This window comes from Aspergillus glaucus, assembly GCF_001890805.1.
Source record: "Aspergillus glaucus CBS 516.65 unplaced genomic scaffold ASPGLscaffold_5, whole genome shotgun sequence".
NCBI lineage: Eukaryota > Fungi > Ascomycota > Eurotiomycetes > Eurotiales > Aspergillaceae > Aspergillus > Aspergillus glaucus.
In genome coordinates, this window is record NW_019170457.1 from 750,692 (window position 1) to 775,268 (window position 24,577).

The window sequence follows — 24,577 nt, forward strand, 5'->3', positions numbered from 1 at the left end:
TATCGGCACGCTTCTATCTGATTACGAGATAACCAAGAACGTTGACTCCCACTGTTCTACCTGTATAGAGTAGGATAGTATGCGGAGTGCACTGGGGATGGCAGGTCATTCCGGGGCATCGTTAAAGAGATAGCCATACAATACAAGGTCTCTACAGAGCACTCCATACAAGCAGAACTACATAGCACGGTAGATGATCAGTGGACCTGACACTCGTTTCAGCATAGTTTTAACTCCGGAAAAGGTGAAAAAGTCGGAAAACCATGGTTAGCTGCGCTGCTTAGCCTTTTAGGGCCCCGCTTGTCCTGCTTGGGCCTTGGATTTGTCAGAGCTGCTTGCAGTTTTTTCTTTTATTTCATCTTTTTCTCTCTTTGTCTGCTGTTGTTTGTTACTTCTTGTCTGGGGTTAACTTCTGGACGGTTGCTATATCCGAACGACCGCCTATCTTAACGGAGTATCCAGTCACCAAGAGAAACGAGACAGAACCGATCAGTTTGATAGTGCCAAGATGGGTGCGAATGTCGACGTCGAAGAATCGGCCGCCGTGGCCTCTCCTGACAACATCGAGAAAAACGAGACAAGCCAGCAGCCTTACGAAAAGGAAGAACATGTCTACGACACAGGTCTTGAGCCATGGATGCAAGTGCTCGGTTCATGGTTTCTGTTCTTCAACTCATGGTATGTAACTCATTGGTCTAGTGGATGTTAAACTATTCTAACAAACTGATGTATAGGGGCGTGATTAACACATGGGGCGCTTTCCAAACATACTACGAGCAAAACCTCCTCTCGAACATGTCGTCGTCGGATATCGCTTGGATCGGATCGTTGCAGTCATTCCTTCTCATGCTTTTCGGAGTCGTCACAGGCCCGCTTTTCGACGCTGGATACTTCCGGTATCTGCTCACCTTTGGCAACATCATGATGCCGTTCGCTTTGATGATGGTTAGTATCTCCTCGAAGTACTGGCACTTGATCCTTGCGCAAGGTGTCGTCATCGGACTTTCCAGTGGATGTCTGTTCGTCCCGTCCGTCGCCATTCTACCGCAATACTTCAAGAAGAGAAGAGGTCTGGCCAACGGAGTCGCAGCCTCGGGAAGCAGTATCGGAGGTGTGGTGTATCCCATCATGTTCAACCAGCTCCAACAAAAGGTTGGATTCCCATGGGCAACGCGCGCAGTCGGCTTTCTCTGCCTGGGAACAATCTGCATCTCCCAACTCACAATGAAACTGCGATTTTCTCCCAAGGACAAGCGCAAGCTCTTCATCGTCTCCGCTTTCAAGGAACCCCAATTCGTCATGTTCTGCATCGCCATGTTCCTGGGTTTCATGGGCTTCTACAACTTCCTCTTCTACGTCCAGTCCTACGCCATCGACACGGGTATCGTCGGCTCGGAACTGGGCTTCTACCTTCTCGCTATGCTCAACGCCGGTTCCACTTTCGGCCGTATCTTCCCCAACTTCATTGCTGACCTTACGGGTCCTTTGAATGTGCTTACTCCCGCCGCTACAGCAACTGCTATCCTAGCCTTTGCCTGGATCGGCGTCCATAATGTCCCCGGTATCATCGTCCTGGCTGTCTTGTATGGTCTGTGCTCGGGTGGATTCGTCTCTCTGCCCGCTGTGGTTATGGCTACTATGACTCAGGACGTTCGGGAACTGGGAACCCGGCTGGGTATGGTTTTTGCGGTGACATCGATTGGATTGCTGATTGGTACTCCTATCGGTGGTGCTATTTTGAGTGACTCGGGGTCGTACCTGGGTGTTCAGCTGTTCACTGCTTGCTGTCTTATTACTGCTTCTGGGTTTTTCGTGACTTTGCGACTTATGCGCACGGGTATCACGTTCAAGGCTCGGGCATAATCACACCACAGAAGAAAAACAAAAACACCAAGAGTTCTTGCATGCAAGACTTCAACCCTATTACCATCGTCTACTAATGCCTAATTTTTATTTTTGTTGTCGTTTCCAGCATCCGGGGCATACCAAAAGTCATCGTTTTCTTGCATGTGCTTGTTCTGTCGTTCTGCTCATGATACCAGGTTTCAGTATGGACTACGAGGTTATGTACTAGCATGCAAGTTATATTTAATGGTTTGGTCAGGTTTGCATATACTGTTTTTGAGGGATAGCGATATGGGATAGAATCCTGTACATACTTTGCATATAAACATCATAGTTATAATTCAGTTTGCTTACATCATAACGATTGCATAGTTAACTAGCTATCAATTGTACATTGCAAGTAGATCTCATTCATAACACCAATTCCCAATGCTCGCTAAATCAGGCCAAGCTCTTCTCTAAATCATTATCCCCATCTCATATCCAACGATTAGAGAACATCCTCCGGCCCAACCGGGAAATCCTCCCCATTCTCCCGAACATGCTCGAACTTCTTATCGCGACTGCACGGTTTCCGCATATCATACGCATCCTCACCCGTCTCAGACATCCCGCTAGGATCGTCACTGTAATAATTAACCACGCGACGGAAAACGGAGTACCTATTAAAACCCAACTGTTAGCAATCTCCCCGCCGGAATCGTCAAACAAACAAAAGGAGGAAAAACTCACCCCATCCCCTTATACATGTCCACAGCTACCTTATTCCCCGCCCTAACATACAAATCCACAAACCACGCGTTATTAATATCCGATCCCCGCTCAAGTCGTTCCGTAAGTCTTCGCGCAAAACCAAGTCTTCGCCATGCAGGCGCGACAGTAAGAACGGTGATATGCCCGTGCCAGGGGGTGTAGTGCTCGGAGTGGCGCATGGAGGGGTGTTGTTCTTCTAGTTTGCCCATGACTGTCAATTGCGTTAGCATACCCCCAATTTCAGCGTGTTTGTTGAGAATGTGGGGAGAAGGGGGGGGGGCGCACTATATCCGGCGATGCCTTCCCCGCGGTCTTGGACGACGCTGAAGAGCGACGGCCACCGCATTAGGTAGTTGAGATAGAAACCTAGGTCATAGTTTTCGGTGAGGGGGTCGAGGTTTGTGAGGTTGAGGGAGAAGAGGTCTGTTGGGGTCATGCGGCGGATGGAGGTCATTGTTGCGGGTGGTTATTTTTGCTGTTGCGCGGATGCGGTTTCGAGCGTGGGCTGGAGATATGGTTCGTGCGACGTAAACAAACAATCGATAATCACATGCAGGGGTATCAATAATTCAGAAAAACAAAGCACCAAGTAGGAATGTAAACGATGGGATTCCGGCGCGACGAAAACGGTGCCAAAACTGCCCGAATCGACGATAGAAGCCATCATCATCGGCGGTGGGGTCGGTTTGGGGTTTTATCGGTCACGGGACCACCGTTTTCAGGCACTCCATCAGCCTCGCTTTCAGGGGACAGGCAAATAAAAACAAACGCTAGTTAGTTATTATTCACCTGAAAGGGTGTCTCCCGAGTTTCAATTATTCTGCCTGACTATCATTTCGAGAACTCGATTTGACGCCTTTTGAACCCGACTTAAACCGCAGTATCTCCTGTTGACCTGCTGTGCCCCTATTATCGGCCATTGCGGAGTGACGTTTCACCACCAAAACTACATAAACAACTCCTTGCGCTGGACATTCACCTCGATTGTTCTGGCATCGTCGAATTAATCTTTATTCTATCTGAAGAATTCCTCGTTCAGAGTCAAGGTCAAACCTGCAGCATGCCACCATCTCCCCTGAACATCCCTCACCGCCATCCCGATACCAACGGCGGCTTCGAGCCCCTCTCCCCGGGCACCTATGGGAACGAATTCCCTCACAGTTCCAGCCCTCCACGCACAGCAACCCCTCCCACCCCCGGCACGCCCCGCCAACAAGGCATGATGAATGTGAACGCCCCCCACCGCGGCTCCGTCGACGTCGACCTTACCGGCACCTCCGCAGATGTAGGCGGCGGTGCGGGCCTGGGCAACCTCGCAGATGAACTAGCAGACGCATGGGAGGAAGAAGAAGAAGAAGAAGAAGAAGAAGAGGGGTATGGATACGGGTATGGGTATGCGTCGGGGCAGGAGACTCATAACGGTCCCGTGGATTCACAGCAGCAGGATGTGAGTGATGGGGAGGAGGATTATGAGATGGGGGGCGGTGGTGCGAGGACGCCGTCGTCGGGGTATTCAGTTGAGCATAATACATTGCATCCGCCGAAGCCGAAGGGGAGGAATGCGGCTCAGAGGCATAGGCGGCATGAGTCGCAGTATGATGGGTCGGATTATGGGAATGATTCGGATCTAGAGGAGGCGGCGGATATCTCGCCTAGTTTGGAGGGGCAAATGGCGGAGATTGAGAGTCTGGCGAGACGGGGGATGGAGAATAATGGTAGTGAGAATGATCATGTTATCAAGCGGGCTGTTGAAGCCCTGCGGGATTTGGGTGGTCAGAGTGGAATTGAGAATAATGCCATGCGGTAAGTCCCCCTCTTTCTGTAGATGAGTTGAGATACTAACTTCTACAGACTCATCACAGCACACACCTCTATCACATCGCATCTAACCCACCAAACCCGCACCCTCCAAACCCTCACCCACCCCCTCCTCTTCTCGCCCTTCCCCCTCCTCTCCGAAGACGCAATCGATGCCCTCATCCCCTTAATCGACGCCGAACTCCTCCCAAACCTCCCCTACCCTTTCCCCGGCCAAGCACGCCACAGCCACTCCTCAACAACAACCACAACACCAGCAACATCGCGCCCAGGAACCCCACACTCCCACTCCCACTCAAATTCAACCTCACACTCACACTCTCGCACCCACTCACAACCACAAGCACACGCAAACCCTCTATCCTCCCTCCAAACCCTCATCTCCCAAACCTCCGACCTAACCCACTCGCTCCAAGGCCTCAGCGACACGCTCTACGAATCCCGCCAACTCACATCCACCGCCTCACGCCGGCTGCGCTCAGCCCGGGAACTTGTTTCCGAATTACGACGTGAGGAAGAAGGGCGCGAGGAAGGGTCCAGGTGGCTTGAACGCGGGGATTGGGATCGGAAGTTGAAGGAGAGGGAGGCGGGGAGGGAGTGTGGGGATGTGGTCAGTGGGTTTGAGGCTGTTTGTGGGGAGTGGAGGGAAAGGTTGTTTGGGGCTGCGGCTGGGGAGGTTGCTGCTGCTTGATGGGTGATTTTTGTGCTTTGCTTGAATGTTGGTTGTTGATTTGTTGGAGTTGGAGTTGCAGATGATACCTTTGGAAGATCGACATTTACTAGTACTTAGATGATGTATACCCCTGAGTACGGTATATAAATATTTCTCTTCATGTTTATAGGTTTATTTTTTCAAGGAACAACGGGACATACAGATACTTCGTTGAGTAGATAACTGACTTATGGCACCGAAGTGCCATGTAGATGATTCCAATCCTCAGATATTGGAGACTTTCGAGCTTAGGAAAAGCATACAGAGGCAAGTCAAATTAATCATATATCACCCACAGGTAGAGAAACAGCGTCAGTCTAGCTGACACTTGGACAATAAGATCCAAAACGAAGGTAATGAAAGACATTATGTTCATCAACAACATTCCAGACATGACAACTTCATTTACTGGGACACATGCAACTAAGGAAGACATCACATCAAGGGACAGAAAAGATCCAGAGGACTGAGACCCCTGCCAACTTTTCCCCTTTTCATTCTGCAACTCATAACAAAGGGAGGAATAAGTAAAAAAGTAAGAGAGGAAATAAGTAACGTAAACAATGGACAAAGAACTATGCCAACAAGGTTGAAATAAATAAAAAAAAAGACATGCCATACAGGAAAGAAACTTTTTTTTTTTCCTTCTACCTGTTCTCAAAGCAAACCAACGTTAACTTTATTGCTGCTGCTTCCACCGGGGCGTCCACTTCTGGGTCGCAGGCTTGGATTCGTCGGATGGTTGAGGGTGGACGGGCGCTTCCGCACGACGGGGCACGAAACGCTCACGCTCCGGCTGGGCACCGTTCGAGGGAGCGGGAGCGGACGGGGTTGCGTTACCGCGCAGGTGAGGAGGAACGTATCCGCCAGTCTTCCGGAGAGGCGGGACGTCCTCCTTGGGTTGTTCAGCTGCGGGGGCAGCAGCAGGGGCAGCATCAGCGGGGGCCGGGGCAGCAGGACCGCCAGCGGCTTCCTTGGCGGCTTGACGTTCTCTCCAGCTGGTTCCACCGGTGCGAGGAGCAAGGTTGAGACGCGGACGTTCGCTACGTTCGGGCTCGGTACGAGAAGGAGCAGGAGCAGGAGCAGCAGGCTCCGTTTTGCGAATGGCACGACGGGCTTCTGCTTCCTCCTCACGCTGCCTCTGGCGGGCGGCGGTCTCATCGAGTCTCCTGTGAAAATTATTAGCTATGTTTTCTGTTTGGAATTTGGGGTAAAGGAAAACTAACTTTCTCTCCTCCTCACGCTTAGCCTTCTCTTCGGCGAGACGGCTTCTACGCTCTTCCTCCTTAGCGGTTCTCTCCTCCTCCTCGCGCGCGATGCGCTCCTCCTCTTCCTTCTGCTGGCGCTCGGCGGCCTCACGCTCCAGACGCTCACGACGGCGACGCTCCCGGACCTCCTTGACACGCTGGTTCTTCTTGGTCTCGAACTCTCTTTCAGCGCCCTTGCGACGCTTCTCGAACTCCTCGTGGCGCTTCTCGGAGACTTCCTTGCGGAAGCTGTTGAAGTAAGGCACCACACGGCTGAGACGGTGCTTGAGAGCGACGGCCTCCTTGTGCTTGAGCTCAGCCTCCTGGAGAGTCTCGGCCTTGGCGGCCTCGAACATCTCCAAGTCGCGCTTCTTCTGAGCGTCGTAGTCCTCGGGGATGTGCTTGAGTTCCTCGCGACGGAAAGCACGTTCCAAGTGGTCAATACGCTTGCCAATGGTGCGCACCTTGTCGTTCAGCTCATTCTTCTCCTTCTCAAGCTGGGCCAACTTCATGGCCCGCAGGCGGTTAGCATCGAGGTCCTGCAGGTCGATTTCGCTGAGGTCAATGCCCTTGACACCAGTCTTAAGTTCATCGATCTGCTTCTTGAGTTCCTGCTGGCGGATGCGCTCCTGCTCATCCCGGAGACGCTTCATCTCACGCTCGCGTTGCTCATCCAGCAACCGTTGCTTCTCAGCCTCCTGGATTTGCTGGGTGCGAATACGCTTGCGGGCATCCTCCTCACGCTGCTTCCGCTGGACGGCATCGGTAGCGGCCTCCTTCTTCTTCTCGATAAAGGCACGGCGAGCCAAGGTCTCCTCGTGCTCCTTGGCTAGACCAGCCTCAGCACGAGCCTGGGCAGTCTGCTTGGCCTGAATACGCGTCTCGTTGTAAGCAGGGTCGACGTACATGCAGGTAACGTGGAGGGTCTTGGCGAGGCGGGTGAGCTGCATACGGGCGATCTCCGCAGGAGTGTTCTGCAGACGCTGGACGGCGCCAACTTCGTTCTCAGCGGAGCCGGCAGCGCTGCCGTGGTGCAGGGCCTTGGAGGACGAGAAGACATCGGTCTCGAAAGTGAGAACGCCCGACGTGTGGTTCACACGGATGGCGAGGTCTCCCTTCTTGCAACCGTTCATGATGAACTTCTCAATCATAGAAGGAGTGACCTGGAAGGGGTCAGGGAATTGAGCGAGGTCATAGACGAACTTGAGTTCGACCGACTCGTAGACCTGGGAGAGCTGCTGGAAGAGACGGGTGAGGATGACCTGCTGCAAGGGCAGGACGTACTTCTCCATCTCGGGGTCGGCACCGATCTTCGTGAGGATCGGGGTGATCTTCTTGCAGATGGAGAGTGGGTGGAAGTCGACCTCGAGAATGTTGTACAAGTCACGGATTTCAGGACGAGCACGGCTGAGCAAGCCCTTGTTAAGGGCATCCCGGAAGAGAACAGAGCGAGAGGGGGGAGTGGCCATGCCCAGCAAGTTGGTGAGACGGGTGTTCTTGTTCTTGCGGGCCTCGTCAACATCAACCAACGCACCACGAGAGCGAGAAGTGCTGATGACGGGAATAGCCAAGGCGGACAGGAGGACGAACGAAGCAGCCTTGGTCATTTCGGTCTCGGAGATGGAGGGGTTGTCCTTTTTGCTACCTTGGCCAGTGGCCAGGGTCACGGAAGACTGACGCAGAAGGTTGTAGTACCGGTTCCAGGCAGCGGCGTGGAAGAGGTAGTTCTCGCTAACGAGGAAGATACGGGTGAGCTTCTCGTAGTAGTTGGCCATCATCAGGTTCTTGGCGGGGCGCTTGCTCAGGCTCAGAAGAGTGTGGATATCCTCGATACTGCGGAAAGCCTCCTGCCAGAGCTCCAGCTCGACGGCGACGTTGAGCTGCTGGAAACGAGTGTCAAGGTGGCGCTGCAGGGTGTCGGCGTCACTCAGATTGATGGCGTGCATCTGAGCAGAGTACTTGGCGGCATTCTGGACGTGGTTCCGGAGGAGCTCACAGAGACGGCGGAACTCGGTCTTGCGGGTGTACTTGAGACAGAACTGGAAGGCCTGCAGGGCGGTGGTCTGGTACATAACCTCGAGACGGGCATTGTTCTTCAGGATCTCGAGAACGGTACGGTAGGTTTCCCACAGAAACTTGAGCCACGGGGTCACGACAGCGCGGTCAGTACGGTCGCGGGACTGCTCACCAGAAACAGTGGCGAGCAGGATAGTCTCGGGGGTTTCGATGGCTTCGAGATCTTCAACGTTCGACGAGGGAGCAGCGGACTCGAGGGAAGACTGAATCTCGTCGGCCTTGGCCTGGGCCTCGGTGACCTTCTTTTCGGCGAGTTCGATGAACTTCTTCAGGACGGTCTATAGAATCCAAATCAGCCCCATCCACATATGTATCCTTATGATTTAGATCGTACCTCGATAGTTCCAACGTTGGTATTCTGAGCGATGTTCTTGTACTGGTAGAGACCATCCTTGGCGGCCTTTCCTTTACGGAGCTCGACGCAGAGTTCAACGAACAGCAGCATCACCGGCTCGAGCGAGGCGATGGGGCTGCTGCGCGTCCTCTTGGAGGTGACATGTTCGTGAAGGACGTTGAGGGCAGCAGGGGACTGGCCCACGGCGATGAGTTCTTGAGCCCGCTAGAACAACAAATTCGTCAGCCACCACTCTATCTCACCCACACCTCTTTTATATCCTCCTATCCCAGCAAACCATACCTTGAGAATATTCTCGGGCTTAATATGCGGCGGCGGCGGCATGATGGGCGGTACCCCTTGGGGTCAAAAGAATCTGGCGTTGGGCGGCGGGCAATCGGTAGAATCCACAAAGGCGAAAAAACTTCAACGACCCTCTTTCTGGCGGTTTGCTGTCAACAACGGGTGGGCGGCAGCAAAAAATCGAGGGCGACAAGCGAGGAAATAGGTCCTTGCTATGTCTTCTGTATTAAATATTTCAAATAAAGATGACGCTGCCACGCGACGGTCGGACCAAAGAGGAAGAATTGGTGCCGGGCGGCGGTCGTTGTGCGAGAATCACCTGAGCGGGCGATAAGCGATGGTCACGTGAGCCCGCCACGATATTGTTCTTTCAACTGACAACGTCTACAGGATTTAGCAATAATTTAGATATAAAACAATAATTACCCCTGTCTATCTCTTTTATTTATATTCTCGTTTTTATTATAATTGTGTTGGTGGGGACATGTGGGTTGCAATCCCGGCTAGGTGTTGTTAAACAAGCCATGTTGCCATGTTCGATGCTATATATCGACAATCTCAATATCTATTTACACAAGTATCTTACAGTTATTGCGTCAGCATCATGCTGCTCCAATAACAATGCCACTTGGCAGCTCCAATCCAACAGGCAGTCCGCATAAGAAACTACCCATGTACGTCTGGCCTTGCTTCACTGCGAGCTTCTCCTCGATGTCTTTGTACATGTCGTATCTGGGGAACGGATCAGCATGAGCAGAATGAATGGGAACGAGGATGACTTACGCGTTCATCTCCTCGATCGTCAGCACGTTCTTTTGGTCCTCGACGCGGTAGGTGGGGATCTCTTTGTTGCACGAGAAGCCTGATGAAGCACGTTAACATGGCTGTTCATATCGAGTCCAGAAAATGGAACTCACCAATCCGCTCGTTGATATTATATGCAGCTCTAGCCGCAGCAGACTGCACCCGAGTGACACGCGGCAACCGAACCTCCTCATAAACAGCAAGTGCCTGACGAATATCTCCTGAAAAGTACCGCCTGCTGAACAAGATCCCCAGCGCAGCAGCATCCTCAATAGCCATACAAGCTCCCTGGCTCTGATGCGGCATCATTGGATGCCCAGCGTCCCCAAGAAGACACACATTCCCCCGCTGGATATACGGATACGGCTCATGCACCCAAAGCCGCCACGGCTGAATCTCCTTCCCAATACCCAGATGGCCAAACACCTGCCGATCAAGCTTGGGATACGGTGCCAGAAGTTCATCCGTGCTGCGACTCTCAGCGCCCCAGCTCTGGGTGGTATAGTCGCCTTGTTCGCGCGGGAAGAAGCAGTAGTAAGAAAGGAGCTTGCCGCCGTTGCAGGGGGAGAGGACGATCTTGTCCCATTTGCCTTCCTGGCCGCCCCAGTACTCGAGTGCGCTGTCTTGGGAGTAGTCGACGAGGCCGGCTTTGACGGCTTCTTCGGTTGTGACGTTGGCGTGCAGGCAGCTCTGGTCGGAAGGCTTCTTTTCAGGGCGGATTCCTAGGATGCCACGGACGGCGGAGCCGATACCGTCTGCGCCGATGATGAGGTCGTGGTAAGCGATGGCTTCGTTTTCGAATGTGATTTCGCCTGTGTGCAGGTTGATGTCGCGGCACTGCACAGCTTAGCACCATAGAAAGTACTTCTTGATGTGGTCGACTTACCCGGTAGTTAACTTTTAACACCGCCGGAGTCCCCTCTCCCTCCTCACCAAGTGCAGAATCCTTTAACATGGCATGCATATACTGCCGATGGAACATATTATACACATACCCCCACCGCTCTTCATAATCATCCAGATCGTATATGCTGACCGGCTCACCAGTCTTCCAGTCACGGTTGATAAGCTTCTTCAACACAACGGGATCACCCTTGGCCACATCCACGCCCCATTCATGCAGCCACCTGGTTCCGTTGGCAGCACAGGAGACAGACGCGCCTACTTCACCGGCGTAGTCGGACTTCTCGTAGATGGTGACGGCGTGACCCGCGCGGCGTAGGGCTATCGCGACGGACATACCGCCGATACCACCGCCAACCACGCCGACGTTGAGACAATTCCAGTTGGACATTTTGATGTTTTGCAAAGGACGCTCAAGAAAGAAAAGAATATGATGAGATGGAAAAGGGAAGACTTTACTCAGAGACAACTCGGGGCTTATATACCCATTCCATGTCTCATATTACTCCGATGTACTAAATCACCGGACCGTCATCATCATGCACCATTCCACGCGGTGTGCGGCCCGCGCACGACCCTGATAGACCTGTATGTGGCATACCGAAACTCTCTGTGCCCTGCACGAAGAAATCTGCACTCTGTATCCGTAATCGACTGAGATAATCCATCCTGATCCACCGACGATAAGCGGTGCCCGGGCCGCACCCGCACGCATATCGGGTCGGGTTTGCCTCAATTTGTACGGAAACTGGCTGCGTCAATTATATCATGGTAGGTGATATCCGAGGTTATGATTGATTCTTGATTATGAATGTTTGCTATGGGGATGGAATATTTCCGTTGTGGTGGTGGATGGTTTTCTAATGATGATGCGTAGCGTAGCGTCTATAAAGTAATGCTGTTGTTCTCGTATTGCATAACTACTTTTTGTACAAAGTAACTTTGTCTAGCTGTGATCGACTACTTCTGCAGAATGCTCGGAAAGATCGCCCTCGAAGAAGCCTTTGCCTTGCCTCGTTTTGAGGAAAAGACTCGCTGGTGGGCTAGTCTTTTCTCTACCGACGCAGAGCAACATGTACGAGAAATCACGGATATCGACACGCTTCGTATCGAATACGCCGATAAGCATGGCGTTGGCTATCAAATCCTCTCGTATACGGCCCCGGGTGTCCAGGACATCTGGGACCCGGAGGAGGCGCACGCCTTGGCGGTTGAGATCAACGATTACATCGCTGAGCGCGTTAGCAAGGCATCGGATAGACTGGGGGCGTTTGCGTATGACCATTCCCATCTCCTGCAGCTTCTGCATAGGGTATGTACTTATGTTGATGACGATATAGGACGCTGTCCATGCACGATCCCACCCGAGCCGCTTCTGAACTCCGTCGCTGTGTGGAGACACACGGCTTCAAAGGCGCCCTCGTAAACGACACCCAGCGCGCCGGCCCAGACGGCGACGACCTGATCTTCTACGACAACCCATCCTGGGACGTCTTCTGGCAGACCTGCACCAACCTCGACGTCCCCCTCTACCTACACCCGCGCAACCCCACAGGAACCATCTACGACAAGCTCTGGGCAGACAGGAAGTGGCTCATCGGCCCGCCGCTCAGCTTCGCGCAGGGCGTCAGCCTACATGTCCTGGGCATGGTGACGAACGGGGTCTTCGACCGACACCCGCGTCTGCAGGTGATCCTAGGCCATCTGGGTGAGCATATCCCGTTTGACATGTGGCGGATTAACCACTGGTTTGAGGATCGGAAGAAGGTGTTGGGACTGAGGGAGACGTGTAAGAGGACTATCCGGGAGTATTTTGCGGAGAATCTGTGGATTACGACGTCGGGGCATTTCTCGACGACGACGTTGAACTTTTGTATGGCGGAGGTTGGGGCGGATCGGGTTTTGTTCTCGATTGATTATCCATTTGAGAGGTTTGAGGAGGGATGTGGGTGGTTTGATGGGGCGGAGATGAATGAGACTGATCGGGTGAAAATTGGGAGGGAGAATGGGAAGAAGTTGTTTAAGCTGGGGGAGTATAAAGATTCGAGTGCTTAGCCCTCTCTTTTCGTCTCATTCCGTGCTGGTATCCATATCTCATCGGATGAGTCGGGATGGTCTTCCGTTGCTTCTCTGCGTTGTCCTGCAAGTGATGCATGTCTGTTATGATTCGTCCTCGTTACTATCAATGGAATTATTGTCGCATTCTGCAAGCAATATATCACCCACACTCTGTGAGCTATCGTCGCATTTTGGCTTTCCGGATGGATATATCGGATGCGCGTCACGTGAATTCTGACCAGCGTTTTAAGACGAATCAATGACAGGAATATTTTTGACGCATATTATATCTGATCGAGTGCTATTAGAAGAGCTCAATAGCAGAATACAAATACAAGTACAGTCATCGCAGAATAAAACACAGAGTGATCCCCGGCGGTCATATAGCAGAAACTCGTTCAGGGGCTCTGCTGCGTAATTTCCCACTGGATCTCAGACCAACTTTTTTCTCCTCCTTCTTTCTCCTCTTTCTTCCTTTCTCTCTCTTTTTCTCCTAATTCGTGCTTTTCTGCTCCCTCGTCACTCTCTTTCTTTCATCTCTACTTATTAACCTACTATTATTTACTGTCCTTTATTTCATTCCATTCGCTTCTTCCGCTGCCGCCAGTCGCGCCCATCCTTTTCCCTCCCTGAGAGAGCTCCCCACACACACAACGGCTCTCCGTCCAGCCGACCGTTTCAAACGCGCGCGAATCTCCAATTCGATCCTCCAATCACCCCTTACTGTGCACCACCAACACTACTACCTTCGAATCTCACCACCTATCCTTATACTACGACTATTATTCGCAAACGATAATATCACATCATACCCAATATGCCCGCTTACGAATTGCGATCCGGGGGAGACGTCAAGAACAAGAAGCAGAGCGTCGCGGACCTCAAGTACCGCCGGCTTACAGAGCTCAACGCTCGTCTCAAGGAGGACCTCGACCGTCCGCGAGTCAAGGTCTCCGAGGCTTCCATGTCGTAAGTCTTGCGGCCGTAATGCGACGTCACCGGATTCGATAGCTTACTCGTCGCTAGGTTGATTAACTACTGCAACAACACGCGCGACTTTATGGTTCCCTCCGTATGGGGTCAAGTACGATTCTCTTACTATGCTCAGTCGGATTCCAGTCTAACAATGTCTAGGTCGACAAGCGCGAAGACCCCTATGCTCCCCAGCAACAAGGAGGCTGCTGCACGGTCATGTAATGCTTCTCATGACGTCCCAATGCTCGTTCTGGCTCGGATGGACTGGATCCGACCTGCCAGTCCATCGTCGCTGATTTTCATTTCCCCTCTTCGTTATCTCGCCATGACTTACTTCCGCCTAATCTTCTACTTTTCTTTTTGTTTCATACCCCTATTTATTAAGGAAACCGCGCGACGGCGCATTCCGGGTTATTAATGTTGAGGCCAAGTGCGCGCTGGGTTACATGGGCCGGGCCGACATTTACCTGTGAATATGGCTGTTAATTTTTACTTCGGTCTATCGCGCCGCACTGGAGGATGCGCTGATTTACTGTGTCTTTATTCTATTTCCTTGGTTTTTTTTCTGGTATTGGTCATTTTCGATTTTGATATCTCGTTTCTGGTGTCTGTCCTTTGTCCTTGTCCTGCCGTGATGTCGACCTTACCTTTTCTATTTCGATGGGATCAGGATGAAAGAAAATTGTCTCCCGCGATCCTCGGGACGGTGCGATTCTGGATTAAAATTCTTGTAACATAGATTAACATAACCTTTAATAATGTTATGCGAGTCTAGTATGTGCTGCGATGTAACCCTGACATCATCCGGTCCAAATTTAATCGGCATATCGTACAAAATATATTGCTCTATGCAAATATTTGAATAACCATGCATCCTGTGCAGTGTTTGGAGCAATCTGCCAGCCTTGCTTCTGAAACAATTTTGTTCCGTGGAACTATCATCCCGTGAGATAGGTGTATGCAGTATCCCATAAAGTAAGGCCCGAAGTTCCCCAGTGTCATCGTCTTCGAATGTATATTCCTCGTAACGATTGCGCCGTAAGTCTAGGCCAGAGATGTTTCGAGATAGGGTTGATTTGCGTAGGTACGGGCCTGGCGATGCCCAGAATGCCTTTTTTGCGTCAATTCGGCGAACGCGTTGTGCCTTTCATGGTTCAGAAAATTTAAACGGAATCTGTCCTGATTGTGCTTAGCTGAATTAACCGACTCTTGTTTGCCTGTTGCGGCCATAACGCAACACATGCACAATGGTGTTTGAGTATGCTCTCAGGAGGAAGTTATCATTCACGTCCAGATTCCGGCCGTCGCTTGAGTCAAGTCTCAGACTCATCTTCGATGTCTTGTTCCATTGCCCTGCGCTGTCTGTTCGGTACATATAACTCCTCTGCAACTTGGTTGTACTGCTTCAATATAGTGTGCATCTCACACTGTTACTCAGAGGCTGTAATAGCCCTCGAGGACAGACAAGCAAATCATCCTTCCACGTGGTAAAATAGTATTTTTCCAATTACAAGCTATAATCTTGTTCTCGAGTAACTCTAAAGTGCTCGAGGCAACGGATAAAGTGGACATCCGCGACGCATGACTGGCTTGTCTCTGTTTGCGTACAGCTAGTTGAGCCGTGTAATCTGGGCATAGCAGATTAGGGTTCGGTGTGGGGATTGGGGGTTGATCCGTGTTGAGTTGGAGGGGGTGTGGAGGAGAGAGAAGTAGAAGAAGAAGAGAAGGGCCCGTTTGAGTAGTTTATCCTTCTTTCTTTTGAGGCAGTGAAGGAGTGTCTTGGCATGCATGAATGCGTTTGTCTAAGTCGAACTTCAACAAGCTTTGAACTTCAATTACTGGTGTTGGCAGTATTTACATTTAGGCTGAAGCGGTTCTTCCCAGAATGTGATTTCGAACCACTATTGAGGGAGGTCGTTGCCGGTGTCGGATTCCCGATAAGGCGGAGCGGAGAATACTACTCTTGACATCATCCATAATCCCGCCTCATCTCAAATATTTCGAGCTCTGAGTTAGTTCAATATCCACGAAAGATATTGTATAAACAAAATGACAGAACCAATGCCCCCAATCGAACAACGCACCCCCACAGAACAGCACCAAAAACTCGGCAGCGACAATATCACCGCCGAGCGCGTCTATCTGCCCCGGATAACCATCAAATACTGCACACAGTGTAAATGGATGTTGCGCTCTGCCTACGTACGTCTCTTTTTAAATAACAAATGCGTAATGAAATGCAGGTACTAATTAAGGCAGTTCGCCCAAGAACTCCTCTCAACCTTCAACACCGATCTCGGTGAAGTCGCTCTAATCCCCTCCACCGGCGGAGTCTTCACGGTTACCATGTACCATGCCTCTGACGAGACGCTTACGACTAGTGAGACGGTACTGTGGGATCGGAAGACGAATGGAGGATTTCCAGGTATCTTTCCCTCTACCACTATATACGCACTGAGTAGAGGGTACTAACTACAGCAGAGGTAAAACAACTCAAAGCCCTGGTGAGGAATATCGTCGACCCCTCGCGCTCGCTGGGACACACGGATCGAGCGCTGAGGGCGGCAAATGTGCCTACGCAGACGCAGACGGAGGCTGGTTCTGATGGGAAGAGGGGGTCTGTGAGTGGGGTGAGTCAGGATATGGAGAGTGCGACTGCGAATGTGCATGGAAAGGAGAAGGAGAGGTGCGAGGAGTGTCAGTAAACTTGTCCAGATTTTCGGGGACCGAATTGGGTAAATGATACCAATGGTTTTGTTTGCTTGATGACTCAACAAACATGACCTTTTCCATCCTATGTGCCTGTAACCTTTACTTCATGTTTATCTGTAGCTATAGTACAAAATGACCCCCATCCCAAAATGAACATTCTTCGCTCTCCGCACCCGCACAATGACACTAACCCTCCCTCCTCTCGGCCCTCCCACTCTGCAAAATGAGATCGTAGACGAGGAGAAACTTCCTCTACGACTCCAAGACCTTCTACCCAGTCAAGCCCGGCGAGACCCTCGGTGACAAGTACCAAGCATTCGTCAAACTTGGCTGGGGCGTGATTCGATGATATGGCTGGCTAAGGATGTGAGGTTTGTATTTTGCCCTCAACTCTGAACTACCGGTACAGAGCATCAGTATTGATACTTGATAGACTTAGCTTGCGCCCACGCTACGTAACTCTCAAAATCAGCAACAACGACGAGGCATGGAGGACTACATCGCCAAACAAAATCCCTCGCACATGGGCCATGCGATGATCCGCACATGTCTTGAGTCGTTTGAGATCCCCCATCCCGAGGATCAAGAGGCGAAGCACCTGTGTCTGGTATACAAGCCGATGAGGGAGCCGTTTTGGTTATACCAGAGACGATTTGTTGATGAGACGATCCCGTTGCCTTTAATCAAGGCGTATCTGACGCAGATACTTGGGGGTCTGGATTACTTGCATTCGGTCTGTGGGGTTGCGCATAATGGTGAGTTTTCTCTGTTTGTTTCTGGGTCTGGATTTGGATTATTGGACGTTGGCTTTGTAGATATTAAACTCGACAACATCCTAGTCTCATTCGAGAACGAAAGCATCATCCAGGAATTCATGGACGCACATCTCACAGAAACAATGGAGTACAAAATCGACTCCGCAGGTCGACATATTTTCAGCCGCCACAACGACTTCGGATTCCTGAGCAGCTTCAATGAGATTACGAGCATATTACCCACGATCACCGACTTTGGAACAGCCATGCGACTCAACCCAGGCGAACGCGGCGTCTTCCCCACGCACCCAGATCACTACCGTCCACCAGAAGCAACCTTAGGCTGTGGCTGGGATCATAGTGGTGATATTTGGATGGTGGGTATTCTCGTTAGTGTACCTTCACCTTTCTACCAAGATGATTCTAATTAAGTATATAGACATGGGAATTCATCGAACACACGGATTTATTCGAGCAATATAAACCTAACGGCAGGTACTGCGCACGACACCATCTAGCCGAGATGAGCGCCCTTCTTGGTCCACCTCCTCAGGAACTCATCGAGAGATCTGATAAGATGATTGAGAAGAAGTGGCCGGTGGCTGTGAGGCGCGAAGAAGGTCCGCTTATGCATAATGCGCTGCAATGTTTAACGGACCGTTTTTCAAGGATGGTATGTTACTTTCCCGATGCCTATCTGTGACAGAGGATTAACAAGGACAGGTAAATTCCTATACGAAGGCCTCATTCCACCGCGAAAACTGGAGGACACTGTTCCTTCTCTGGATAATGAGGAGAAGGCAAAATTCCTGGATTTCGTCAAGGGCATGCTTGCCTGGCTTCCGGAAGATAAGAAATCGGCGAAGGAGTTGATGAAACATCCATTTCTCAATTTCCGAAAATAAATCCATGTACATTGCTGTATGCATACAAACTACAGAGTAGCTTATATTCAATTATTTACCGCAACGGATGCCTCAAAACAACCTTCCCAAACCCGCTCCCAAAACCCGCCAATTCCCTCAATTCCTTCAACGCCTCCTCCGCGCTGCCCTCAAAGATCTTGACCACGGGCATCTCAAACTTCACACCATAATTCTCAACAGCCCAGAGAAACGCCTTCCGCGCGCGCTGGTTATCCTTCGGACGCGCAGGGATGGTAATGGTACCGGGAGCACCGGGTAGCTCGACAGTCACATCCTGACCAGGCGCTGCGAAGGGCATTTTGAACCGGGGGTCGTCCTGTAATACGGAGGAGATGAGAACTGTGTCGGTTGACGGGGAGGTGCAGTCTGCCATGAGTTTCGCGGAATCATTGCTTCCGACCGCGTCGAAGGCGTGTTTGAGTTCTAGTTTACTCTCGCGCAGCGCTGTCTTAATCTCCTCAACGACAGTCGGAGACTTGTAATCATAGCACTGCGTAGCACCCAACTCCCGTAATAGTGCATGCCGTTCACTCGATGCAGTCACGTAGATCGGATACACGCCGCTCACTCTCGCAAATTGCACAGCAGCCAGCCCGACGCTACTCGAAGCACCCCAGATCAAAAGTGGACTAGCCACTTTCCCTTCCCCCTTCCCCTCATCCTCATCCAGAGATGGAAGCGGAAACCCGAAAAAGTTATACAACGCATCTGCAGCCGTCATAACCACCACACTCAAACTCGCAGCATGATGTTCTGGCAGATTACTCGGCACATTGAACGCCAAATCCTCGGGACAAGTCAGATACCGCTGATGAGCACCATATTTGCTTTTTCTACCGAGACCGGTAGGCGTGAATCCGGCGACGATGTCACCGGGTTGGAAGGGGCTGTTATCAGACGCTGTCTGTATGACTTTCCCACAGAAATCATACCCCAGAATGGTAGGATAGATGCCCAGGATCGTGGCGTGCTTGATGTCAGCGGGATTGGCGCCGGAGAAGTGTGTTTCGATTATAATTTCGCCAGTGTCCGGGGATGGGGGTTTTTGGGTGTGAGTGACGCTGAAGGTTAGGTTTGAGTCGACGTATAAGGCTGGGTTGGTCATGGTGGACGTTTGGGGATGAGGGATGTGTAGGTTTTACGGAGGAGCACGGCTATAAGGATTATCTATATACCCCTCATGGGGCTGTGTGATACTATTGTAGTACAATGATAAGGTACCCTTGTCGGGGCCGATGTGGAACGTCGTACGTATACATATTGAGTGCTACGTCTAGGGCAACACGAAATCAAGTATTCATTTACTATGAGTGGAGAGATATAGGGGAATGATCTCCATGTTAGACTCTGCGTATGAACTAACCTACGAAATAGGGAGAATATCTGTTGAGCAAATGAAACCCATAAATACAACCGATTCAAGGTCAGTGCTTTTCTATCTTCTTGACCCGAGCTCAACCAGAATCTAGGAACTTTGATTTTTTCATAGGGTGCCGAACCATCTTTCTCATCATAGTAGACCTTGTCATCCGCTTCGTGGTTCACGGCCCGTGTGGGGGTGGATGGGCATTTTGTTCAGAAAGGCGAATTTTTTCTTGATTATGCTTTGCTGATTTGTTTTCCGGACGCCGACATGACGCGTGGGACAATGGTATTTGAGTATGGTCCGAGCAGACACCTTATGAATTTCGATTTCTACCAGGACTATCCTCATCTCTCTGAATTCCTATTTTCGCTCACCGGTCAAGAAGTGTATCCTCTTTTTGAACAACCGAGACACCGGGAAGAATTTATTCAGGCTTCGCGAGCCCTGGCAGAACTAGATCACGAGGATGACTGCTTTTCTAGGGCCGAAGAAGAGCGGTATTTTGCGCATGTTGATCCGGATGATATTGCTATCTCTCGGCACCTTACTATTATTGCCGAGTTAAACCCGCGTTTTGTGACGAGCGAAAGCCTTTGGAGCTGGATATCATTGTATGTGGACGAGCGGGACTTGCATCTATTCCCCGAGTTGGATACACCTGCGGATCAGGAACAAAGTGCGTCTAGCTTCTGTGTTCTGCACTGAATGCTTAATGGGCATGGTTTTACTTTAATATATATCAGGGTCATTTCAGAACCAATGTTTTAGAGTTAATTAAGGTCGCAACACTACACATTTTCGTGATGCCCGGTATCATGTGCCCAAGCTACTCGATCGTCTTAGCCGAATAATAGTTGTTACTCCACTGCTACAGTGCTTGATGGGTCCTTAATGATGCTCAGGATACGCGATCTCTTTCGTGGCTGCTTTTAATCCGGGTGTTGCAACTCGAGTGGGCTCGCGAGCCGACACTTCTGGCGTTGATGAATACTACCTACCCACCTCCATCTCTTCCCTTTTTCTCTCCAAAAAAATGGCTTACTTCTATTCTTCGAGAGCTCCTAATGTTGACGAAATTTGAAATAATTAATCTTTGAGTGATCTTTGAGCTTGAACCATATCGTGGGGCTCAGCGGCGTCGGACCCTATGCAAATCATGAGTACCACATAGCATTTTGTAAGACATCTCTTCCGTGTAACAAAATTGAGTATGTGCCGTATTAGTTGAAATTGTTGCCTTCAGTTGAAGAAGTGAGATCAGCATGCCGCATGGTACTACGGGATAGGGTTACAGGAGGCGGGATTATTATTATTATTATTCATACTCGCGTCTGTCGGCCCTGTTCGGCCGAGTGGCGGCAGGGTAAGCCGCCGTGATAGTAATCATTAAGTACATCGCCCATCTATATGTCATATAATATGCTTTCTCACGCGCTGGATACCCCGTACATCTCTTTATGCCACTGTTCCCAGGGCCGCGAAGACCCGCAGGCTTGCTGGATACTGCCTCGTCTCCATCCCAACACTTGCAAGTGTATGACCTTTTAGCTGCTAGGGTTCTAAACTAGCCTAGGAGACCTGTCTCAAGCATGAATCGTACTGCTTTTGGTGCTAGATCCGGTCAGGAGGCGGGATGCAGTGTAAGTTGTACCCTGTCTAGATTGTCCGGTGTTTTTTTTTTTTTTTTTTTTTTTTTTTTTTTTTTTTTTTTTCTACACGCACTGAATATGCAGGTCTTCCAAGAAAGCCCGAGGGAAGGTACCTTTTCCAAAGTATACTTCGTTTATCCACGAGATATTTGGAGGAAAAGTAATTCTCTCGAAGACATGTGAATGGGACGCAGGTAGATAGAAGAAAAAAAAGACTCGCCTACATTGATCACAATTGTATATCATGCTCTTAACATAGTGAATGATGCTTTCCAGGCAGATTTTGCTGGAAATTTGATACAGGTTCCTTCTACGAATAACGAGAAAACGTATACCTGTCGCTGCTTCGCTGGGAGGCAAGAGATAGTGTCCGGGGATGATATAGGTTAGAGAAGCTTCCATATTCAAGAACACTGAATACATATTTCAACATGCCTAAATTCGTGCCACTCACTGGCGAGACCAAAGATCGAAAAAGCTTGCGACGCGTCGGAAAAACGAACATTACAGCCTGGAACTCTTCCAAGAGCTATTCGATATCTTTATATCAGACGGTTTCTTCAATTTGGACTGAACCTAGCTAAAATATCATGAGAGGAGATGTGGATCGCGGACACTGTGTCCACCAAGAACAACAGTACAGTTATGTACCTGGTAAATAACCATAACCCAAAGACTGATATAGCGGCTGATGCTCAGGATGCTTGCATACAGATCCTTTTGAAGACTGGAGAGCATGTGTATGCTGAGGCTTCTCATGTTTGCCGTCGGGCATAAACAAGTACGCTTCACCCCTTCTCGTATTTCTCTCGCAAATGTCACTGTGTTTAATTGCTATGATTCAGCTTAACAACTGCAAGTGCGGGAGAATTCTTTCGCCTCTCCTCCAGTCTAACGATGTATTATCTACCAGTGGATAATAATAATTTGATACATATTTCTGTGCTCCACAAATCCTTAAAATAAATAGGGCACGTTGCTCTCAGTCTACCAACAATTGACCATAAAATTGGTGCCGTTCTCCATTCAATTTTTGATTGAAGTTCGTTTGGCCCATTTCTATACAAACTCAAGAGTGGTCTTTAATTGTTCTGCCATGATTTCCAGGGGAAAGCATTATTTACCCATCCACCACCATTCCATGTAGTGGCCAATGCTCTTCCTTTATTAATACAGCTCGAAGAGAGCAGTAAAAGCTCACAGCTACTATGGTGGACTTCTACTCAGCGGTAGTTGCTGCTTTTACACAGAGTACAGAATGGTTCCTAAATTCGATTCTGAAAAGTCAGGTTGGCTTCCGCACTTGAGCACCACCCACGCTTGTTCATACAGGGAATGGGACGGTTACTAGTCTGCATAGGGGAGAGATGGTACAAAGCATTCATACATGAGAAAAACAAAAGTACACTCATGTACCGGGTGGGTGCTCCCTTCTTACTGGATACATTACTCGATGGCTTTTGCTAACGATAGTACTACATAGGTCATGCCGACTAACAATGCCGAAGTGTATGTTTACTCGTCATTCGTTTGTGCGCGAGTTTAGGTTAGTCACCCTTTCCCTTCGAAGAGTCAATAAAATAGCACGTTAATGATGATGTTGTACATACAGGAATGAGATGGGGTTTTTCGGGCACATTTAGGTCAGGTGTTGCATGGGTTTGTCGGTCAGATGCTTTATACGTTGCTTCGCCAAAGATGTTATCGCTTCACTGATATTAGATAGATTAGCTTAGATATTGTGGCATGGTCTCTCAGGTATTGAGTGTGCTCACTACAAGACACAGCTTTATGTGTCTATGCAGGATGCAGAGTGGTTCTATGCCTGGCTTTTCGAAGACTAGATTGGGATTAGATTTGGCGATCAGGGATATTAATAGAACCTGTTGCGCTCAACTTACCTCTAAGTTTCTGGGAAGTTCAATCTGCTCTCGACCTATACAAACTGCAACTCTCTCGGAGAGTCTGCTCGATGGGAGTGACACCAGCAGGCGTGAGCGAAGACGCCTGGCCGTACTCGGATTTAATAAAGGCCAAAAGCAGTGTTTGTTGGCACAGCTGGTAGTTTTCTGAGATGGATGTGAGAGGTTATACGGTATTATGTAGTGATGGCTCAAACATTATAATTTTCAGGGTTAATCATGCTAAACTGAGGCTCAAATAAACCCTTGGTACGGTACCCGGCTCCTCTGAGAAATAAATAGATTGATTACTAGAGGCTGGAGCCGTTCCGGGCGAAGGCTCGAAAAAAGAAACTTGGTAAAACACCTTATAATCTGAAGCAATTGAAAAAGCAGGCAACTACAATCCAGAAGCTGCTCAGGGAGCATACACACAACCCTTCAAGCCCTACTAAAGCTGCTCTAACGCAGCTTTTCAAGGGGTATGGAATGGCCATGAATAGTGCTATTCTTTTGGCCCATGAAAATCAGCTTCAAAAATGCAAGCGATCTAGGAGGCAGATAGCTACTGAAGAAGGCCTTTCTATTCAGGAGGGCAAGGACCTCATACAGGACAGGAGACAGGAGGAAGAAGTCATACCTACTACATTTACAGAACTGGCACCAATGATAGAATACCGCTCTGTACGGGCGCCACCACGTTGCAGTGATTACAATATTATAGGGCATAAAAGGAACCGGTGTCCTAATCGCAATGGTTAATTATTTTTCACATAGAAATTCATTTTATTGATGTTAAAAAGACTCCTACATTTCGACCATGGTCGGAAATGCGCCACTCGGTAGGGAAATACGTTAACAAGGGCCATGATAACAAGGATAATAATAATAATATCCGACCGGAGAAAATACATCCTGTCAATCCGACAGACAAAACTATCAAAATGCCACTCCAAAAATGCACCCTAAATAACACAAAATAAGAACAGGAACAAAAAGAAAAAAAAAAAAAAAAAAAAAGCGGAAGGGACCAAAAGGTCTGGTATGGCTAAATAGAATGTCAAATGTCAGTGAAGCAAGGCAAACCATGTATAAAAATAAAACGCCCAAGCACGCCCTTCATGTCTAGATTGTTCCCCCCCCTTTCAGTAAGACAAGGCAATATACGATAAGGTGAAAAGAGATGTGGAAAGAAAGACAAGATGAACAAAGAAAAGAAAGTAAACGAGTAGACGATAATGGAAGGTTGTGGTATGAGTTTAGTTCAGTCCAGCATAAGTCTGGCAAGACTTGTCTGTCAACTGAACCAACACACCGGTCATAAAATCATGCAATCCATCGTGAATCCAATGTCGTCAAGCGATATAAATAAACCATTCATGAGCCCATGACCCAATTCCTTTTTCTTTCTTTCTTTCTTTCTTTTCTTTTTTTTTTTTT

At 49.6% G+C, this 24,577-nt stretch overlaps 12 protein-coding genes across 12 annotated transcripts; 7 read left to right on the top strand and 5 right to left on the bottom strand.

Annotated features, from left to right (window-relative positions):
• The first annotated feature begins 407 nt into the window (after nt 1-407).
• ASPGLDRAFT_145106 (MCT family MFS transporter) lies at nt 408-2,202 on the top strand. Its single transcript, XM_022541842.1, has 2 exons — nt 408-678; nt 735-2,202. The coding sequence occupies exons 1-2, from the start codon at nt 509-511 to the stop codon at nt 1,861-1,863; spliced, it is 1,299 nt and encodes a 432-aa protein (XP_022403290.1). The 5' UTR covers nt 408-508; the 3' UTR covers nt 1,864-2,202.
• A 116-nt stretch (nt 2,203-2,318) lies between these two features.
• On the bottom strand, nt 2,319-3,297 carry ASPGLDRAFT_44437 (peptide alpha-N-acetyltransferase complex B subunit NAT3). The gene is made up of 3 exons (XM_022546028.1): nt 2,884-3,297; nt 2,578-2,809; nt 2,319-2,507 (listed from the first exon to the last, which is right to left on the bottom strand). The coding sequence occupies exons 1-3, from the start codon at nt 3,050-3,052 to the stop codon at nt 2,336-2,338; spliced, it is 573 nt and encodes a 190-aa protein (XP_022403291.1). The 5' UTR covers nt 3,053-3,297; the 3' UTR covers nt 2,319-2,335.
• A 166-nt stretch (nt 3,298-3,463) lies between these two features.
• Nucleotides 3,464-5,457, top strand: ASPGLDRAFT_1249252 (uncharacterized protein). Its single transcript, XM_022540523.1, has 3 exons — nt 3,464-4,401; nt 4,450-4,652; nt 4,707-5,457. The coding sequence occupies exons 1-3, from the start codon at nt 3,659-3,661 to the stop codon at nt 5,105-5,107; spliced, it is 1,347 nt and encodes a 448-aa protein (XP_022403292.1). The 5' UTR covers nt 3,464-3,658; the 3' UTR covers nt 5,108-5,457.
• A 350-nt stretch (nt 5,458-5,807) lies between these two features.
• tif32 (putative eukaryotic translation initiation factor 3 subunit EifCa) lies at nt 5,808-9,130 on the bottom strand (the record flags this gene model as incomplete). The annotated part of the gene is made up of 4 exons (XM_022540256.1): nt 5,808-6,297; nt 6,355-8,729; nt 8,786-9,010; nt 9,089-9,130. 4 exons carry the CDS (start codon nt 9,128-9,130, stop codon nt 5,808-5,810), a joined length of 3,132 nt encoding a protein of 1,043 aa, XP_022403293.1.
• Nucleotides 9,131-9,607: 477 nt separating this feature from the next.
• ASPGLDRAFT_44443 (FAD-dependent oxidoreductase) lies at nt 9,608-11,235 on the bottom strand. The gene is made up of 4 exons (XM_022546029.1): nt 10,779-11,235; nt 10,006-10,729; nt 9,872-9,950; nt 9,608-9,820 (listed from the first exon to the last, which is right to left on the bottom strand). Exons 1-4 carry the CDS (start codon nt 11,184-11,186, stop codon nt 9,691-9,693), a joined length of 1,341 nt encoding a protein of 446 aa, XP_022403294.1. The 5' UTR covers nt 11,187-11,235; the 3' UTR covers nt 9,608-9,690.
• A 533-nt stretch (nt 11,236-11,768) lies between these two features.
• On the top strand, nt 11,769-12,850 carry ASPGLDRAFT_23780 (amidohydrolase family protein; the record flags this gene model as incomplete). The annotated part of the gene is made up of 2 exons (XM_022543326.1): nt 11,769-12,070; nt 12,136-12,850. The coding sequence occupies 2 exons, from the start codon at nt 11,769-11,771 to the stop codon at nt 12,848-12,850; spliced, it is 1,017 nt and encodes a 338-aa protein (XP_022403295.1).
• An 820-nt stretch (nt 12,851-13,670) lies between these two features.
• On the top strand, nt 13,671-14,050 carry ASPGLDRAFT_64863 (guanine nucleotide-binding protein subunit gamma; the record flags this gene model as incomplete). Its single annotated transcript, XM_022548829.1, has 3 exons — nt 13,671-13,822; nt 13,880-13,937; nt 13,988-14,050. The coding sequence occupies 3 exons, from the start codon at nt 13,671-13,673 to the stop codon at nt 14,048-14,050; spliced, it is 273 nt and encodes a 90-aa protein (XP_022403296.1).
• Nucleotides 14,051-15,378: 1,328 nt separating this feature from the next.
• Nucleotides 15,379-15,669, bottom strand: ASPGLDRAFT_1250105 (uncharacterized protein). The gene has a single exon (XM_022540533.1). The coding sequence runs from the start codon at nt 15,616-15,618 to the stop codon at nt 15,439-15,441; it is 180 nt and encodes a 59-aa protein (XP_022403297.1). The 5' UTR covers nt 15,619-15,669; the 3' UTR covers nt 15,379-15,438.
• Nucleotides 15,670-15,889: 220 nt separating this feature from the next.
• Nucleotides 15,890-16,533, top strand: ASPGLDRAFT_120855 (SelT/SelW/SelH family protein; the record flags this gene model as incomplete). Its single annotated transcript, XM_022540182.1, has 3 exons — nt 15,890-16,030; nt 16,088-16,253; nt 16,307-16,533. The coding sequence occupies 3 exons, from the start codon at nt 15,890-15,892 to the stop codon at nt 16,531-16,533; spliced, it is 534 nt and encodes a 177-aa protein (XP_022403298.1).
• A 187-nt stretch (nt 16,534-16,720) lies between these two features.
• On the top strand, nt 16,721-18,484 carry ASPGLDRAFT_1511669 (uncharacterized protein; the record flags this gene model as incomplete). Its single annotated transcript, XM_022542223.1, has 5 exons — nt 16,721-16,771; nt 16,806-16,877; nt 17,013-17,684; nt 17,735-17,915; nt 18,019-18,484. The coding sequence occupies 5 exons, from the start codon at nt 16,721-16,723 to the stop codon at nt 18,198-18,200; spliced, it is 1,158 nt and encodes a 385-aa protein (XP_022403299.1). The 3' UTR covers nt 18,201-18,484.
• On the bottom strand, nt 18,256-19,326 carry ASPGLDRAFT_23782 (zinc-binding alcohol dehydrogenase family protein; the record flags this gene model as incomplete). The annotated part of the gene is made up of 1 exon (XM_022543327.1): nt 18,256-19,326. The coding sequence occupies one exon, from the start codon at nt 19,324-19,326 to the stop codon at nt 18,256-18,258; it is 1,071 nt and encodes a 356-aa protein (XP_022403300.1).
• Nucleotides 19,327-19,558: 232 nt separating this feature from the next.
• On the top strand, nt 19,559-20,558 carry ASPGLDRAFT_44448 (uncharacterized protein). Its single transcript, XM_022546030.1, has one exon. It carries the CDS (start codon nt 19,855-19,857, stop codon nt 20,290-20,292), a length of 438 nt encoding a protein of 145 aa, XP_022403301.1. The 5' UTR covers nt 19,559-19,854; the 3' UTR covers nt 20,293-20,558.
• Nucleotides 20,559-24,577: the final 4,019 nt, after the last annotated feature.